Here is a 19,350-nt window from a genome sequence, read left to right as displayed (position 1 = left end):
AGTATGCCTTCCAGGATATCTGGAAATGTGAATAAACAAAAAATCCCAAGTAATGACAAAACAAGAGAATAACACCTACTCTGAAAATTGCACATCTAACGGATGTGGAAATGATCTATGCAGGTTTTTGGCAAGGTTCTGTGTTTGGATTCAGCTTCACCATGGATGGCTGATGTCTGAGCATTATTTATAGCACGTGGACAATATTTCTTCTTCCTCTGCGAACACTGACTTCACTTTCCCAGTCTGATAGGATTAAATGCCTGAAACTAACCTGATAAAGTGTATACATTTATATTAAAGCATAAATACCATATAACAGTTTACAATAAGATCCACTTTATTAGTTAATGCATTAACTATGTATATAGGTAATTAGTGTCAACAAGTGAAACATTATTGTAAAGTGTACATACATTCGGTCTTTATTTTTCTTAAATGCATTCACTAGTCATTGTGTTTATTGTGTAAGCCACTCCCCTTGGAGTCTATAGACATTGATAGGTCCAGATTCTGATGTTTAAAGGATCTCCAGTGCCTGCGGGAGCCGATGTAGGGCTCTTATACAATCCCTCCAGTCTACAGGGAGAACAAGGCATTAGCCCTACAGCTGCTAATGGAATCACTTCCACCTGAAGTGATGGACACAGTCTGGTTGGTTTCCGCTGGGAAAAGAACTGCAGCTGGGCCGAGGAAAGAAACGTTACGGCTTGTAACAAATCCACACATGCCGGTCCTCTCATTCGCTCCCCTGGAGTCTTGTCACCGGCCCTGTTCATCTAGTAAATAACAAAGCTACTTCTGGTTATGTCATTAATTATTCCTGGAAATAAAGGCTTGGGGCTTTGGGTATAAACTCTGATGAATACCGCAGCCAGATGAGTGAAGTCATATAACTGCCTAAGCTCGAATGAAATTCGTATTATGACAATGATGAGATAACGCCACCTAGTTTAATCAAGATGCACTCGGACCAAAATAAAAGGGGGAAATGATAGAGGGGTCATCTGGACATTGCCTGACTGACAACAGTGCCCCAACCATCACCCTTGACCTCAGGGGTTCATTAGTTCAGACCAGGTGGAGAAAGAAGGGAGAGGGAGATGTATGGTTATGGTGCAGGATAGAGGACAGGGACACTGGGATTGAATGGCCCGCGGTGCTCCAATGTCAGAACGGGTGATGGATAACAGATCCAAGCTGCTGGTGTCTGCTCTATTGCAGTCCTGTAATCAGGACTTTTCAGATGAAAAGAGACTGCTGTTGAATTTGGCACAGCGATTCACCCTCAGGTCCTCTGTTTCTTTGCATCAGTTGAAAACTTTCACAAATAATGTATGTGTGATCAAAAATCAGTTCCTATTTTCTCTAATGACCATAGCATAAACAGGTCACATGGCTTTGCGCTCTTTCCAGTAATTCAATTAGTGTCAAAGGGGTTCATTGGACTGCGCCGGGAATGGCCCTGTGCACACAACCCCAGAGGTTAAAGTAGGAGCAGAGAAGACAGCTAGATGGATCAGTGCCTCCGGTTAGCTCAAGCATGAAGATTTAATCAAGATTTTAAAAAAGACGAATTGACTCCATGTAATGAAATTGTAATGGGCACGGTGGGCCTAACCAAACAAAGGGGTCAGCAGGTATATGACATGGATGTTCTGCATCTCTAGCCCTTATCTAACCCTCTTCCATCTTCTTTGTGATAATATATCAAAGTCAGGAGGACGGAAGAATCCAGCCAGTGCTGAATGGATGTATGAATGTTTGAAATCATTTGAGATATAGACAAGTGAGGGATTTGAACAATCAGCTGGTCATTAATGCTAAAGGAACCAAGACACTAAACAGGACCCTGCTTTTTACAAATAGATATGAAATATGGCATGAAATATTTATTGGGTTATAAAAATTGATTGAATTATAATTTTACCAGGTGAGAACAAATCTTGAACTTAATTAAGTAGATGGCACTATTATTTTCTGTAGAGCTTCTTTACAGCTGAATCGCATCTTACAGCATCGCACATGTACTGAACTGAACAGAATCAACAGATAATTGGCTCAAATTAAATAACAACATAGCTGCCTTTTGTAGAACTGCAGAAACTGAATTGTCTCCATTGCTGAGTTTCCATAACTGATTCTGCCATTTCCTGTTTATCTCTATGAAGTTGCTCTGACACAATTTGTATTGTATAAAGCACTGTAGAAATAAAGATAACTTGACTTGATTTTATAAATGTATATGCTGTCCTATAAAATGCATTCACGGGCAAAAAATGTCAGTTGCTTTTGTAAGTACACTGCCGTTCAAAAGTTTAGGATCAGTAAGCCTTTTAATGTTTTTTATAGTCTCTTATGCTCGTCAAGGCTGCGTTTATTTGAGCAAAAATACAGAAAATCAGTAAAAACTGTAATCTTGCAAAATGTTATTACAATATAAAATAATGGTTTCTATTTTAATATCCTTTAAAATATAAATTATTTATGTGATGCAAAGCTGAATTTCCATCAGCCATTACTCCAGTAAAGCGTCACATGATCCTTAAGAAATCATTCTAATTTGCTGATTTATCATTAGAATTATCAATGTTGGCAACAGTTTTTTTCTGGATTCTTTAAAAAGTCAAAAAGAACAACATTTTTTCTAATTATAACTCTTTTCTAACAATATAAATCTTTGCTATTACTTCTTAACAATTTAACTCATCCTTGCTGAATAAAAGTTTTAATTTATTTAAAAAAAAGAAAGAATAAAAACTGACTGAACCCAAACTTTTTAAACTGTAGTGTATATTGTTATAAAAGATTTATATATAAATGCTCTTACAATCGCTTTCGAACCAAGCAGCTTTCAGCTGGTCAACAGCAACATGGCAAATTTGCATGACCAACTTGAATGTGAAATGTGTGGTGGGAAATTCACCCAAATGTGAAAAATTTTATCACACAGAATTTGCAACAAGTTGCTGCATTGAACAAAAAACACCTGCTTGGCTAGGAAGTGATTTCTGTTTGAGATGTGCTTCGTACATCACTATAACATTGACAACAGACAATGGACCTTTTTTGTCTACATAATTTCACTAATGTGACTGCACCTTTTCTCCAAGTATCAGATTGTGTGGATCTCTATTAAAATGACTGTATTCAAAGACTAAAAAATGTGCCAAATATCACACTTTGCTAACATTTTCTTGACCCGCTTTAGACGTCAGTGATATTTCACATTTGCTATTTTCTGTAATAAAGGGCCTGTGCTTCACACAGATTCATCACACTCAGTGTAACATTTCCTTCAGAAGATACCACCCAAATGCAGGAAGGAAAATAAGCTGATAGATTAAAGTGATCCTTTATAACAGAAACATTAAAAAAAGATAGAGAATTTATCTCCAAGCCACATAGGAGCCAAAGAAGAAAATTGCAGCTGCTAAAGAACATGATATATTACTTGCACTAATGAACAAAATCCCATATATGTCTTTTCATGACATAAAACATGGCAGCTTTCAATGTTGTATCCCTTTACAGAAGCAAATCCACTGATTTGCAACACATAAACACAGAAACCCACCGCAGGAACCAGGTCGATATGTGACTGTTTTCTTTAGTCAGACAGATTGCAGTATCTGAATGAGACGCACAAAACTAACACCTTCAACAACGCACACCATCCATTTGGAATTCCGAACTGCAATTATTCCCTTCCTGGTGCAAGGAAGTTGCCATAGTGCCTTGGCCCTGGGCTACATGGAGTGAAAAGGTAAACACCAAACAGGCAATGTCTGACCTGCTCTGCTTTCCAACATTTTTCACCAAGAAATCGGCACACTTGATATTTTCTCTCTTCGAACAGCTCATTTCTTCCACTGCTGTCTTGTCAGTATAACATTAGACTATACCCAATAATAAAAAATGAATGACAAAATTTGTATTTAGACATTTAGTTTATTTAAAAGTGTCACAAAATGTCACAATGTTAAGTAAATCTGTAGTTCTCTGTGTGACAGAACTTTAGGTTTATCCAGTTTGACATTCTATCATCACATCATCAATTAGTTTGCATTAAAATGTAATGCATTCATAATTACACAGTGTGTAATTAGATTCTGTCTTCAGCACTATCCTGCAAATTACAGCATGCATGCTTTTAAGGGCATTATTTCCAAACATCACATTAGCATGTAGATTATTATGCAGACTTCCAAAACAACTAACATCTGGAAAAATAATATGCTTTACATGTCCTGACATGTTCTGCGGTGTAGACAAGTGCGCTTTTTTTTTTTACTGCAGCATGAATGAACTAAATCTTCTGTGACGTTGCCACATGCTGTAATGTAAGCTTGTCAGCCTCAGACTGACACCTAGTGGCGATAAATGGTACTAAAAGTACAAGACGTGCCAAATTTACAGAATATAATCATGATAATAGCATCAAAAAATTATCTCTCTATATATAAATCGACCTCTAGAATTAGAAATGTGCATAATTAAGGAAACACAGATGAAACTATATCATTTCATATTTACATTTCAATTAAGTTAAATTATAGTTTATCTAAGTTCACAGTAAATTCCGTGTTTTTTATACACACACACATACAGACACACACACACACACACACACACATACATACATATATATATATATATATATATATATATATATATATATATTTCATACATCTGATAAATTGATACAATCAGTCAATGCAATTTCAATATGACTTGGAGCAAACTTCACTCGAAATCTTTTTAATAATACGTAGACAATCTACTATTAAAAAATGTCTTTTTTATTAACTATAACTTTTATTTACTGCACAATGAATTTTGGTGCTCTCATGACGTCTCATGCAGAGGTCAAATTAGGACAGCTCCGCTGATGCGGACAAACACCAGCAGGTGGCAGTTTCCGCTCGTCTTCCGGGTATCTACAGCACTGCGTGCGTCGCGTCAGCAGAGGGCGCCCACGAGCGCAGCACATCAGCAGCCGCGCGCCTTCGAGCGCAGTCAAATGACGCCTCTCCAGAGAATCACGGGGACCAGTCCGACCCTCCGACCTGCTGATGTTAATTAGGGCAGAAAACGCTTCCCTGATAAAGAAGTCTCTTTCGTTGTTACGATTCTGTGCGCTATGTTTTTTTTTTTTTTATCTGTGAATAATGTGGACGTATAGGAAGACATTGTGCTTAGTTGTGCATGGAACATGAATATTCTTATAACAGACTGACAGCAAAAAGATTCATCATAAGGTAAGCGGTGCATGTAACGTAACTGTTAGTGTTATTATTATGTCAATGAATTGAGCAGCGTATTCACTCTTCGTGGGAGCCATTCTGATGTGAAAGCAGTGATTTGTGTTTGTTGCATGCCACCTTGCATGCTCTATTTGATAATGTACTGTAGCTGCTTTTGACGCTGTTTTGTAATATACTGTGTATATTTTAAATGAATAACGTTACACAAATATCAGCATATCGTCAGGCTGAGCCGATTCATATTCACATCCAAGGAAACTATATCTTATCTTGTCTTTGGAGGCTGGGGTCGTAAAACAACAGGCATTCCCTCTAAATATGACCACCAGTGGCTTTAACGTACTGCAATAAGAACAGTAACATGTAAGTGATTGTCATTACTTTGTTAAACTTAGTTTTGTTTACTGAATGCTAGACCACTCTGAAAACAGATGTGATCATGTGCCCCTATCCCAGGATATAGCTCAGTCAAAACATGACCTTTTACAATGTTTGTGGGAGTTTTTATTAATTATTTGTTATATAATGCAATCTGTTGATTCAGTGCAAGAATATGCTTCCCACACTGGATGTTTAATGCACCAGGAAATCAGTTTGATCAATGTGAAATAACCATTTGTAACAACTATATATATTATTTGATTTCAGCTTTATTTTATTTAACAGGTCTTTTAATTTAATTTAATTAGTTTTGGTCTTAGTTAATGATAATTACCCCACCTGTAACCACAAATGTGGTTCACATCCAGCTTACACAAACACAATTTAATTCAGATTTTATCAGTCTGACAATAATTTCTTCCGGTGCTCAGTCCACTGTAGAAGAGCAGGGGCGAGTTGGACATGTGCCCTGTTCATGCATATAGACTCCAACAAAGCCTCTCAGCTTAGTTTGACTCAACTAGCAGCCACAGCCACAGCCTTGGCATTTGTTGCTTTTTTTGGTCTGTGGCCAATCAGAGTGACCCAGATCATGCTTGATTTGAGTATTGAACTCTAGACATATTGTAGTGTCTTTTTATTGGCAGCCAGTTATGAAATTAATTACATATTAAATTAACTGCTCTTTGGCAAGAATGATGAATCTAACCTGTAGTCGTGTGTAAAAACCTTTTATTAAAAGGGATTGAACACTTCATTGTGAAAACGTCCATTCATTGATTATAGGGTTAGTTCACCCAAATATTAAAATTATGTCATTAATAACTCGCCCACATGTCGTTTCCAAACCCGTAAGACCTCCGTTCATCTTCGGGACACAGTTTAAGATTTTTTAGATTTAGTTCGAGGGTTTCCTGTCCCTCCTTTGAAGGTGTATGCACGGTATACTGTACATGTCCAGAAAAGTAATAAAAACGTCATCAAAGTAGTCCATGTGACATCAGAGGGTCACTTAGAATTTTTTGAAGCATCGAAAATACATTTTGGTACAAAAATAGCAAAAACTATGACTTTATTCAGCATTGGCTTCTCTTCCGTGTCTGTTGTGAGCGCGTTCAAAGCAGTTTGTGATATCCGGTTCGCGAACGAATTACTCGATGTAACCGGATCTTCTTGAACCAGTTCACCAAATTGAACTGAATCATTTTAAATGGTTTGCGTCTCCAATAAGCATTAATCCACACTTAAGCTGTTAACTTTTTTAATGTGGCTGACACTCCCTCTGAGTTAAAACAAACCAATATTGCAGAGTAATTAATTTACTCAAACAGTACACTGACTGAACCGCTGTGAAGAGAGAACTGAAGATGAACACCGAGCCGAGCCAGACAACGAACGAACGATTCACTTTGACATTCAACTTTAATGCATACACTTTCAATGGAGGGACAGGAAGCCCTCGAACTAAATCTAAAATATCTTAAACTGTGTTCCGAAGATGAACTGAGGTCTAACAGTTTTGGAACGACATGAGGGTGAGTTACTAATGACATAATTTAAATATTTAGGTGAACTAACCCTTTAACGTGAAGACTGATGCCTTAAACCTAAATGTGGATGTTCAGACATAAAGATAAAGATAGGGAAAGTTGATTGAGCCGAGTGACATTACAGCAGTGGGCTGAGCATGAAAGAGGGGCATTAGTGTCTACCATAGTACAGCTGGTCAACTCTGAATGCCCCTTTCATGAAATGCATAGGGACTTCCCATGTCCGGAACAAACTGTGGTGCCAGTTTTCAGTCTTCCTGCTTTATACGCACACACACACACTATATTACATCAAGGATTTATAGGTAGGTGAATTTTTATTGACTCTAGAATTAATAGATTAGCCTACTAATGTATGCTTTTTATGAATTTTCAGATCTGGGAGCTGTTTATCATCTCTTCAGTTGGACAAGAGACTGAGGTGACTCACTGCATGCTGATCACCAACTTCAGAATGTGAGGTGTATTGATGTTTAGTGGAGCATAATATCAGCCCACATCAGGGGTGTCGGATCATTTTAGGGCATTTAGGCATCTGACCGGACTAAGCATCACCTTGAAGAAATGAGAAAAAATGCAAAATGTACTAGTGTTTTATTTGAGGTCCTTTTATTTTGAATATTTTTTTCTGAAAGCCATCCAGGTTGGGCTCCTTCACAGGCCTTATGTTTGACCCCCACACATTTCGTGGTTCTCTGATTCTCTCTGATTTTGTTTAATAGTCACATGATCTGCAGGTAAACAAATAAAGTATTTCATTTTTCATTTATTTTACATTTTTAAGGTTTAAATAATTACTTCAGCTCACTTATGATTTTAGCTTCTTCATGAACCCCAGTTTGGGAAGCCATGTCCTAGATAGAGGACCGTTAGGTACAGTACAGGTACAGCTTCCAAGAGCTTGGTCTGGATAGCATGGGTTCACTCTTGAGGTTATGTCACAGAATTGTAGCTTTTCTGCAAAAAAAACAAAAAAAACATTCCCGATATCAAAAGAACAATAAATGGCTCTTGATCTGAAGTGAACATATCAGTAGAAGGAATCCCAATGAAGCAGGTTAATCTCTGAGCTAATGAGGCCACAGGCCAGTGACTTCAAAACAGAGATTACAGATTCACCAAAAAGTAAAAAAGTAACCTACTTTCAAAACCTTTGGACACGTTTAAAGTATTGATTTCTCAAACTTTGTAGACCGCTATGAGAACAAAGTATAAACAAAGACAAACTTTCCTGCATATGTCTCTGTATTCCTTCTGTTGACATTTGTTGAATGAGAGATAATAGGTGTGCTTTTTGAACTGCTATAAATCCTTTGATCCCAGTCATTCAAATAATCTGTTAAATCCACTTTAGATCATGTCGTCTACACTGAAATGGAACAAGCCCTGCAGAGATTCACCTCTTGAGCTTTCCCAGTGCTTTCTGGTGCACAGTGTGATTTATCTCTTTTACTAACACTTACTAATGATGTCAAATCCTTGTTTGTGAGATTAGACTTCTATAACGCATGATCTTATTCGCCACATCTTCTCACTAAATGATTAAACCAAAATATTATTAATGGAATGATGCATGGCACATTGGTGTGTGCATATTTTGCTCAAGATTTCCTTTTAGTGTCATCTTTTATTATTATTCTTATTATTCTTTTGAGAAAAAAAAAGTCTTGTTCTGAATTTTCTCCAGATGAACAGGAAAAAAATTATTTAGGATATTACTCCATGTAAAAGTAAATTTTGCGCATTTTGGTGTAGAGAAGCTAGAGAAGCTTTTTTTTTTTTTGCATACAACAGACAAAAACTTATTTTGTGCGGACCGTTACACTAGCTCTCATACAGTAGCATAGGTCTGTGCTCCTAGTCGTGCATATGCTGGCATGCATATGGCAAAAACAGGAAGTGTTGCTGTTTCTTTGGGCATAGCTCACATCCTGTGCTTGGCAGGAATGCTCTGCTCCCTCTGACTTGTAGACTGCCTTTCAGAGATGATTTCAGACCACACTGTTCTTAATGAGGAGGATACATGTTCTTTGCTTCAGAATTTGTCTGCTGTCTATTCTCACATCGACACACTTCTGCGCAAATGTTTTTAACATTTTCTTAAACAATTAAAGCAATTAACTGTTCCCCAAAAATGAAGATTCTGTTAGCATTTACTCAGTCATTTTAGTCTAAAATTGAAAAGTCAAAAAGGACTTCAACTCTGTGGTTCAGTTTGGTCGTAACAGCCCTCTTGATTAGAAAATTCCTTTGAATTGAAACATGATAGTGAGTCAGAGTGATTGCTTTAGAGGGAACTGTTCGACCTCAGAAGACTGTTTCAAACAGACAGTGACTGAGAACATTAGCAATATATTTTATTTTTGTCAGGCACTAGGTTCCATGTCCAAATAGCCAAGTTCATGAATGGACTGATTGTATTTATCAAGTTAATGTAAAAAATCTCTTTCTCTGACTAGCACAGTTATGCTTGTTTAAGTGTTCACAAACCCCTCCTTCGTAATGTAATCCAATTAAGCAATTAGCTCAGGGATTTCAGTATTTTTGCTGACACAAATCAGAAGACCTGCAAACAGCATGTGTGTGTTGAGCACCCTCAGCCTTATTTAAAGTTTAGCTGTGAATGGTTTCGGCACATTTAGGAGTTTGATGCAATAGCAGAAATGAAAAGTGATATGGAGTGAGTTGGTATAAAAATGTGCTGGACTCTTGGACCTGATGAGGAGTTAATTGTGCCAAACTTCTGTGCGTGATCCAGTTATATAGGGTATTTCCTGACCTTCCCTTCCTGACCCATGGAGGAAGAGCTCCAGATGTGGATAGTCGTTGTCTAGATGAATGCACAATGGAGGTTTATAGGGCTTCTTTCATGCCTGTGATTTCCTCTTTGAGTTTGGGTGTGGTGGACATTTTTCTGGTAATTTGTTCCTTTTCATTTAATTTGTTCTAGTTGTTCATTTTTGGATCTTCTGTCTGAGTGCTTTGGTCATTGATAGAGTGTTTTTTCAGAGGCCTATTGTTTATTTCTTTTAAGAGACTAGTTCCTCTGGAGGTTGCATTTATTAGCTGCATATGTCATGTAAGAAAATTAACCTTTATATTGCAGAGTAAGACAGAATTTACAGTATTTCACACCAGACAAGGAATAGCAGTCAATTTTATTATGGATGTTTTGCTTTTCTTAAATAAGACATCCAGCAGACACCATTATAACAGCTGATGTGTCATTTCTGCACGACTCATTAATTGTATAATTGGCTTTTTAAATAGGTTGCATCAACACCTCTGCCATTGGTCATACAAGCGGAATAAAAATAAAAGAAATTTGCACAAAACTCTTAACTCAAAAATGTGAATTTATTTTGCATTCATAATAGTGGACTTGGTTTAAATGAGCCATTGTTTTCATTATGTCCTAGTTATCATGAACAGGAATTTGTCTTTATTTCCTCATTGTGGCTGCATATATATTTCATCATTCATCAAATCAGAAAAAATATAGGGTGGGACTGCTTAGCATGAGGATGTTGGGCACCAAGTCCGACAAGAATCCAGAAGCACCCCTGCAAGGAAAAACAGACAGCATCCATTGGGTGTTTACTGGATTGTAGAAAGTGGCCATTGCGACTACAATGGACAATTGTTTCATGTGAGGGGCAGATTGAAACTTGCCTGGACATTGGATAACCTTATTGCCCAGCCCTTGCACCAACATAATATAGTTGCTCCTGATGAGATTTGATGTATTAAGGCTATACTGCAAGAATGTGGCTACCATTTTTATTTTGGAGACAAACTTTGGTAATCGAGAAATATCTATTTGGTAGTTGGGCAAACTCTGCAGTCTTTAATCACTCAGTGTTGTATTCACAGTGATATATCACGTATATGGGTTTGATGCAGCGTGTTTGTCATAGAAAGATGTCTTAAATTGCATTCTCTTCAAATTATCAACACTGCCTCGTTTGCTCTGGAGAATGAGCAGTTAATAAAAGACTCCATATACACCACAACATTATTTTTTTTCTTCATTTGTGTGGTACACAAGGTGATGGTGTCAGAAAGAGCTGTGATTAGCACATCAGCACTGTCCTAAGATGTACATCATACAAACACTGATGTCTCACAGTCTGCCTTGGCTTCTACCCAACATCTCACTAGGGATGTATTTGACAGGCAACAGTCATAAAGGACAGAGTAATTTCACCATGGACACATATGACATATGAGTTGCTGTGTCTGGTTAAGGCTGTGTGGGTGTGCTGACGGAGGTGAGAGGCCCAAACAGAGACGAACAGCCTGCTGAGAGCCCTTTGCTGTTTGTGCTGTCGACTATTCCCACCACAACACAATGATATACTGCAGACGCAAGCACATGAGTCTCCATCTGTCTCCACCTACACGGATATCTGCTGTGGGGAAGCGTACGAACTAGACCATCTGAATGTTCCTCAACAATTAATTCTATCAGCTTGTGATGGTTATTTGGTGGAAGAGTGAATCATGTTACATTTTAGTAACTTTTGGTACCAAAGTTTTGCTGTGACCTATGTGTCATGTGCTTTGAAAGTTTGCACATAATGTATTTTGCAGAGGTCTGTTTGTTTTTAGCAGGCTGCTCTGTGTTGCTCATACTCTCTGAGGGAGTCTGTTCTGTAGGGCTCTCCAGCAGAGACAGTCATTAGTTTTCGTTGGGTTGCCTGGCAGCAGTACTGGGGGATATTGACATACTTGTCATTGACTGATTGGACAAGCCCTTAGCAAACTGCAGAAGCTCTTTAAAGGGAAAACTCTTGTGGCAGACCAAACAATTTAATAGATAAGGAGTGAGGTACCCCAAATCTTTGTCATAGTTTAAGGGGAAGTGTCTTTCCCCCTCATTATATTTTACCTTTGTTGTCCTCTAATGCTCACTTAAAGTAAATTTTTACAAACACCGTTAAAGTAATTTGTGGCAAATCTCAAAATTAATATTCATTTCTTACTATTCATTATAATGTGATCATCATGAACTGAAACTAAAACTATTATTAAATATTTTAGGTCATTGAAATGAAGCTGAAATAGAATAAAACTAAATAAATGTTGCCTAGGCAGCTACATGAGCAAAGTTTAAGTTCTAAAATTAATAAAACCGAAATAAAAACAAACTAAAGTTTAATAGAAATAATAAAAATAAATGTGATGTACAAAAACTAATAAAAATGACGAAGCATAAAATATATAAATAATTTAAAATATTATTAAACATGTAATAGTATATTATTGTATTAAAATGTAAAAATTTTCGTGATGGCTAAATTCACTTGGTACATTTATAATTGATTTATATATATTTTTGTTTTTTCAATTTATTTAAATAAAACAGTATGATATTTATTAACTGCTTAAGCTGTTTTTTTAATGCTTTCTGTCTGTATTTTAGTGTCCCAGATCTGTGCATCATGAGCAGTTCTCTCTACGAACCCAGCTGGGACGTGGACCTGGCGCCCCTTCTGTCCTGTAAACTGTGCCTGGGAGAGTTTCCCCTGGAACAGATGACCACCATCTCCCAGTGCCAGTGCATATTTTGCAGTCTGGTAAGGGCTGTGTCTTCAGTAGTGTGCAATCCAACAAATTACTTGACTGTCTTTCCACAAGTGGGAATACAGTAATGTAAATGCACAAAAAATACAGGAGCTAGTGATCCTTTTACTGTCATTATTATATATTTTTCTAAATAATGACTATAGAATTTAGTATGTGCACATATAATTATATACTAATGCTTTGATAGTTGTTTTAATCATGCATAAGCTTCTTGAATCTTGATGTTGGTCAAACTGGTCTGTTCTCTGCGAGCAGGTCTTGAATGTTGTCTCAGCAGAATGCTGTGATGGACTGTGGGCGGAAACTTAACCAGAGGCAGCATCCGTCTCTAGTTTTTTTCAAAGATGGAAAAAAAAAATAAGAATTTGTCTCTTACAGTGTTTGAAGCAATATGTTGAACTCCTCATTAAAGAAGGCCTTGAAACAGTTATTAGCTGTCCAGACTCTGCCTGCCCAAAACTGGGACATTTGCTGGAAAACGAAGTAAGCTTGCTTAAAATAGTTTAAAGTATTAAGACAGTCTCTCACCCACTGCCACTTGCTTCTATCTTGCTTAATTAATTTGAGTTTTTTCTTTATGTAGATTGAGTCTATGGTGGCTAACGATATCATGCAGCGTTATAAGAGACTCCAATTTGAGCGAGGTGAGTTTTCCTGAGAGTTTCATGAAGTACAGAGTTCTAATTTAGCTTTAACACCCTTTTTTTCATATCTGTTTTAAGTTTTTGTTATTTGCTAATGTGCCTCTAAGAAATGCATTGTATTTGAAATTAATAATGCTTCATTCTTGTAAGATGGGTAAGGTATTTTTATTTTTATTATTATATTTTTTTTTTTTTTTTTTTTTTTCTGTGAGTTTTGCCATGTCTAATATAGTATTTTAACAGCTACATCTTCAACAGCAGCCTCTTTGAAAAGCCTGCATCAAATGGACACATTCATAAATCTTTTACACAGAATTGTGCAACATAAAGCGATCATAACATTGTTAGAGGTTTCATTCCGAATGAGATTTTTTTGCATCTTAGTTTTTTTCCACTGGGGAGGAAGTCCTTTCAACATACAAACTTACAGTGTGTTTATACATCAATCTCTTTTGTCAAAATAAAATTTGATACCTCATGTCAAACCCGGGGAAAATGTAAATGTAGATCAAATCAAACAGGTCATCATTTCTAATATGCTGTTTGTTTTTCCTTGCAGAGGTGCTTCTGGATCCTTGTCGGACTTGGTGCCCATCATCTTCATGCCAATCCGTGTGCCAGCTGAATGAATCGGAGGTGCAGTTGCCGCAGCCGGTGCAGTGTCCTCAGTGCAGTCTGCGTTTCTGCTCCGCCTGCAAGGCAGACTGCCCCACCGGCCACACGTGTCAGGAGAGCGTGCCAATTACCACCTTCCTGCCTGGGGAAAACGGGTACTAGTGTACTTTAGACCCTCAGCATCAAATCATGTCGCATTCTCAGCAGAAATCTTGTTTCTGTGGGTGCACCTCGTTGCATAAAAACAAAAATAACTTCTTATGTTGATTTCAGATTCTTTTAATAGGTTTCTCTCCACTAATAAAAATCCAGGTTACAGATATTATTGAAGTATCCTTCAACAAATTATGCATACACTTTTTAGGAACTGACTGGTCTTCATTTTAGTAACGTTTCTGTTTGGATTCCATTTAATCGAAGCAAAAACATGGTAGAAATTACAACATTCAGCAAATCAGAATATTAGATTGATTACTCAAGGATCATGTGATGCTGAAGACTGGAGTAATGGCAGCTGAAAATTCTACTTTGCCATCACAGAAATAAATTACATTTGAAAATGCATCAAATTTTAAATCGAAATATCATAGTTGTACTGAATTTTTTATCAAATAAAAGCAGCCTTGGTGATCTTACAGACTCCAAACTTTTGTTTATACATATAATGTATTTAAAGCATGTTAGCAAGTAAAATCACACTTCAATGTAAGAGATATTCAAATAGGCTTGATGAAACCGAACATGAGACTCTGAACCGTTCTCTTGAATGTTCATCTCCTCACTTTCAGCTCCAATTTCAAGAGTGAGGGGGACGAGGCTCCGATCAAACGCTGTCCTAAATGTAAAGTGTACATTGAGAGAGATGAAGGCTGTGCCCAGATGATGTGTAAGAACTGCAAGCACGCCTTCTGCTGGTACTGCTTGGAGTCATTAGATGTAAGTTTTCACTTTGTTGTTCTTATTATTTTGACAAAGGTCATACTATTTACTGTATAAGCAGAACTTTTATTGGGATGTCTTATTTCATGTCTTATTCCTCAAGTACAGTTGTGCTTGGTGAGACCAATATATTGTTGGAGTTACTAAGTGCTGCTTCTTCATGTAACTCATATTCATCTTAATTGTAGAGTTGGCCATTTTTTTCAGTTTCTCATTTCAAAAAAAGAACCTCTAAAAGTAATAGCTGGATGAGGTGAAGCTGATGAGATCAACTGCAGTAAACTAAAGCCCGTTCTATGACATCCTTTGAAATGAATCAAACGTAACATTACAGCTTCTATCTGCACAAAAGGATGCTAATGCAAGTGAACTTAAGCTAAGTTACGTGATGTATCCAGAGTGTAATTCCCACTGTGGATGTGCTTTTCTCATAGCATCGGCAAGAAAAAAAAAGTTATTGTTATAATGTTACGCCTAATGTTGAAAAGAATAAATTAAAGATAAACAATAAACACAAAAGGACACAAATGTACACATGAACTTGAACATGCTAGTTTGAAAGGGTAACTCTTCCCATAACAACAACGCTGATACACGGGCACAAAGAACTCATAAGATTCTATTACAATCCTGTTTTCATTGTAATGCTATTTATGTGACAGACTGGCGCTGCACATCTTGCACTTACTGTAACTGTATTTCATGATCAAAGTGATTCTAGACCTTTCCAGTTTCACTTTAGAAGTCATGTCTAACACTAACAAATCAGACCTCATATACCACCCAAAATAACCAAGCAGAAAAAGAAGGAGAATATATGTTTTTGAAGCAAGGGGAATCATCTTTTTCATGCACATAACTACTTTATTGATGCTAACATCTCTCCTTCATCTCCTCAGGATGACTTCTTACTGATCCATTATGATAAAGGACCATGCCGGAACAAACTGGGTCATTCCAGAGCCTCCGTCATCTGGCATCGTACACAGGTATGTACCACATGAGCATATCCCTCTAGACTGCAGATCTGAAGCTGACCCACACAATTCACCTGAAATAGCCTTAAATCTTCTAAAAGCCAACAGGGCATGATTTATGTTTCTATACTAGGGAGATGTTATGTTTATTACAAGAGTGGCTTATGTCACACTTGCTAATGCCTTACTCTATACAAAACACACACACAAATGTATATATTCTCTTTACTAAATCAGTATCAGTAGCTCTAGGACCGAAGCCAAGATACGATCAGAAAACCATTACTGCCCCCCTGTGGCTGAATGCGATCTGTTTTGACATGTCAAAGAATCACAGACCAATCTATACTGGTTTTATAATTAGCAGGAATGTGCACATGTTGTTTATCTTTTTGCTCTTTTCTTTTTTATCTTAAATGTACTTAGTTTTTTCCTCTCTCCCTGGATCTGTCAACTCTGTGCTCAGGTTGTTGGGATTTTTGCTGGCTTCGGTCTGCTGTTGCTAGTGGCCTCCCCTTTCCTTTTGCTGGCCACCCCTTTCGTGCTTTGCTGCAAGTGCAAGTGTAAACGCGGCGACGATGACACTCTTCCCACCTAGAGCTCCGATTCAGCTTCAGGAGTTGACTTTCCTCTCATTTGACAGAGGATCGGCTGTGATCCTGTCTTGTTCTCCTGAGCACACTTTGCAGGTGCATTGGTTAAAGTCTTATCTGGTCCGTGAGATTGCACTTTTGTATATGTTGACTTGCATTGAAAGGTGTAACAGAGGAGCAGAAAAGCTGAGAAGCTGAACTGGATGAGCCACTGGAGTCAAGCAGATCTGTAGTGTTTGGAAGCAAACACTTTTGTTTAGTTTTTTTGTTCCATTGTCTTGTATCTTTTCTCAGCATCACTTTTTCTTCACTTTATTTGGTATTAAAGTTGACTAAGCAATTTTTTGATGTTGTTTATCCTGAGATATAACAAACACACTTGACAGGAATACATTTCTTAGCAGTGCTTTCATAATTTTCTTGTAGCATAGTCACATAACCTCAATATCTCCGCCGTGTTTTTTTTTTGTGTGTGTGTGTGTTTTTTCTGTCTAATTGCGTATACATGCTGTAGGCCGAGGATGTTTCACTTCTGTACCTCCAGCAGAGGATCTAATCACTCTGCCACTTGCTTCTACAGTATATGCTTAAGCTCTTTCTTAGGACAGTAAAACATTGTTCTTCCATTGAATCTGCTCAGATACTGTATACGCACCATAGATGTAGCAGACATGTCACCTGATGCCTTCTCAAAGCTTGTAGGCTTGGGTGTTGCTGAAAGATTTTCTGTTATCCTGGTATCAGACAGCTGGTCAAATATCAATCACTGTTTATAACCGAGCTGTCACAAATGTTATTCACTTTGCGAATGATGTCATCTACAGATACATTTTGTTGTCATAACAAACGATGGCTTTTATTTCCAACCCAGACGAGTCTTATCCAAAACCTGTTGAAGATCCAAATACAACCTGCATTACCATGTGCCTGCCAATTTAGGTCAGAGTAATCAGGCCAGTGAGGCTTAACTTCTTTCTTTTCAGGTCACTCTAGAAGTTGTGTATTTGTTTAATTTATTTTTTGAAGTAATACTTTTGGGAACAGTTCGCCAAATGTAATGTGTAAGCCCACATGTTCATTGTCTAGCACATTAATAACTGGTTGATGACTAGGGCACATCTAGTTTTTGTTCTTGTTCTTTGTTAAATATGCCTTTTATTTTTGTATGTCTTTATTTTTATTTATTTTTTTACTTTTTGTAACGAACTGTATGTGTGTATTCACATGTTTTTCACATTTAAATATATTATTATGCTGCAATCCAGTTGTTTGGCTTTTCTTGTGTTTTAAAAAAACTCTTTACGAAGTAAAAAAAAAAAAGATAATTACTTTTGGGCAGAACAGTATATTCTAATGTAATGTTGTACCTTTTCACAAAGTTGAATCTCATTTAGATTTAGTGTTTTTAGATTTAGCATTCAGGTCCTGGGAAGTTATTTAAAAGTTGCAAAGTCGTGATGACATGAAGGCAAGGCATTTTACCTTTTCACTTTCCGGGCAATCTTGAAAACGTAGTTCCTGTGTAACTGAATAAGGAAATACCTAAAATCTCAACAATTATTTTATAGGTAGAACTTCCTTTACTAGAGCTGCCATGTTGGACGCTTCACTTTCTTCCATTCTTTTGAAATCTCTGCTAGCCTACATACAATCTATTTTAGTTAGCAGTGTTATTTACATGAGGACTACAACCATAGACTGATTCAAGCACGTAAACACAGACTGGTCGTCTTTTTTGAAATTCATGTTTGAAATTCAATGCCAGTGTTGTAGTCGAGACCAGCTCATTCGAGTCCGAGTCCAGATCGAGTCCAGAGAGGGTCGAGTCCGAGTCAAGACCGAGTTCAGAAAGGGTCGAGTCCGAGTCAAGACCGAGACCAGAGAGATTGGGTCTGAGACAAGACCTAAAGAAATCTTCAAGAGTATGTAAAATGTTTGGTGGAAACAATAAAGGGTAAAAGGGCCACATAGTATGTGGTGTAAAGGTTATTTTATTATTATTATTTAGTGTTACTTGTCAATATTAAGTGCTCATTTTCACATAACATCGTTGTACCACTATACACATCCATATAACCTTTCTAGTACACATAATATTACTGTACGACTCTATATTGTAATTCTACATAACACTTCTAGTACAAGTAACATTACTGTACCACTATACCTGTAAATGTTCAACTGTAACAGCTTTTACATAACTTTTAACATTGAAGCTTAACTAATGACTGCTAATATCCTTACAAATGTCTTGGATTATGTGCACTTTAGATGTTGTGAAGATTACAGATGGGCATAATTACTTTTCAAAAAAATAAGTGAGGAGACCATCCAGCTACCCAACCAAGCACGATGTGGTCTCATGATCAATCCACCCCAACTAAAAACTCTCTCTACTGGCGCAGAGGAAGCGGGGACTGACAACAGTCACCATTTTATCACTTTCTGTAACAGCAACGGATAATCTAATGCTAATTTCCCTGGATGGTGCGTTTTAATGCAGGGTAAAATACACACTATTTTTTTTAGTTACGGAGGGCATACACACAAGAGCCGACTGACTGTCCAGGAAAATTTAATCCAAAAGTGTGTATGTGCCAGGGGAAGAAAGCTGGATCAAATGCCATATAAGTTCAATGCATTCTGTCAGACATTGTTTTTGAGGGGGAGATGTTTAGTGTTGAGACAGTCTGTGTCTGTATTCATTATATAATTTAATTAATATTTGTTTTTTTTCTGTGACCATTTTGTCCTACTTTGTAAAAATAACACAGTTGAGAGAAATAATGTAGCAA

General features: G+C 37.2%; 1 protein-coding gene across 4 annotated transcripts; it reads left to right on the top strand.

Moving 5' to 3' along the window:
• The first annotated feature begins 4,975 nt into the window (after positions 1-4,975).
• Positions 4,976-17,815, top strand: LOC127937976 (probable E3 ubiquitin-protein ligase RNF144A-B). 4 transcript variants are annotated; one of them, XM_052534319.1, is made up of 10 exons: positions 4,976-5,261; positions 5,550-5,630; positions 7,575-7,654; positions 12,624-12,777; positions 13,166-13,270; positions 13,371-13,431; positions 13,991-14,201; positions 14,835-14,982; positions 15,885-15,974; positions 16,429-17,815. In XM_052534319.1, exons 3-10 carry the CDS (start codon positions 7,632-7,634, stop codon positions 16,558-16,560), a joined length of 924 nt encoding a protein of 307 aa, XP_052390279.1. In that variant the 5' UTR covers positions 4,976-5,261; positions 5,550-5,630; positions 7,575-7,631; the 3' UTR covers positions 16,561-17,815. The 4 variants fall into 4 exon arrangements, with proteins under 4 accessions (XP_052390279.1, XP_052390278.1, XP_052390281.1 ...); XM_052534322.1 differs by having other exon boundaries at positions 4,978-5,261; positions 7,575-7,619; XM_052534318.1 differs by lacking the exon at positions 5,550-5,630 and having other exon boundaries at positions 7,575-7,619.
• The last annotated feature ends 1,535 nt before the right edge of the window (positions 17,816-19,350 follow it).

Source organism: Carassius gibelio, chromosome A20, assembly GCF_023724105.1.
Source record: "Carassius gibelio isolate Cgi1373 ecotype wild population from Czech Republic chromosome A20, carGib1.2-hapl.c, whole genome shotgun sequence".
NCBI classification, from domain to species: Eukaryota; Metazoa; Chordata; class Actinopteri; order Cypriniformes; family Cyprinidae; genus Carassius; species Carassius gibelio.
This window is presented reverse-complemented; position numbering and strand designations above follow the sequence as displayed.

Bases quoted from the DNA above. Each gene is read 5' to 3' on its own strand.
- LOC127937976 (XM_052534318.1), top strand. From the start codon at position 5,209: ATGGAACATGAATATTCTTATAACAGACTGACAGCAAAAAGATTCATC. The intron at 14,202-14,834 runs GTACTAGTGTAC...CCTCACTTTCAG, and splicing joins TTCCTGCCTGGGGAAAACGG to CTCCAATTTCAAGAGTGAGG. The intron at 15,975-16,428 runs GTATGTACCACA...CTCTGTGCTCAG, and splicing joins TCATCTGGCATCGTACACAG to GTTGTTGGGATTTTTGCTGG.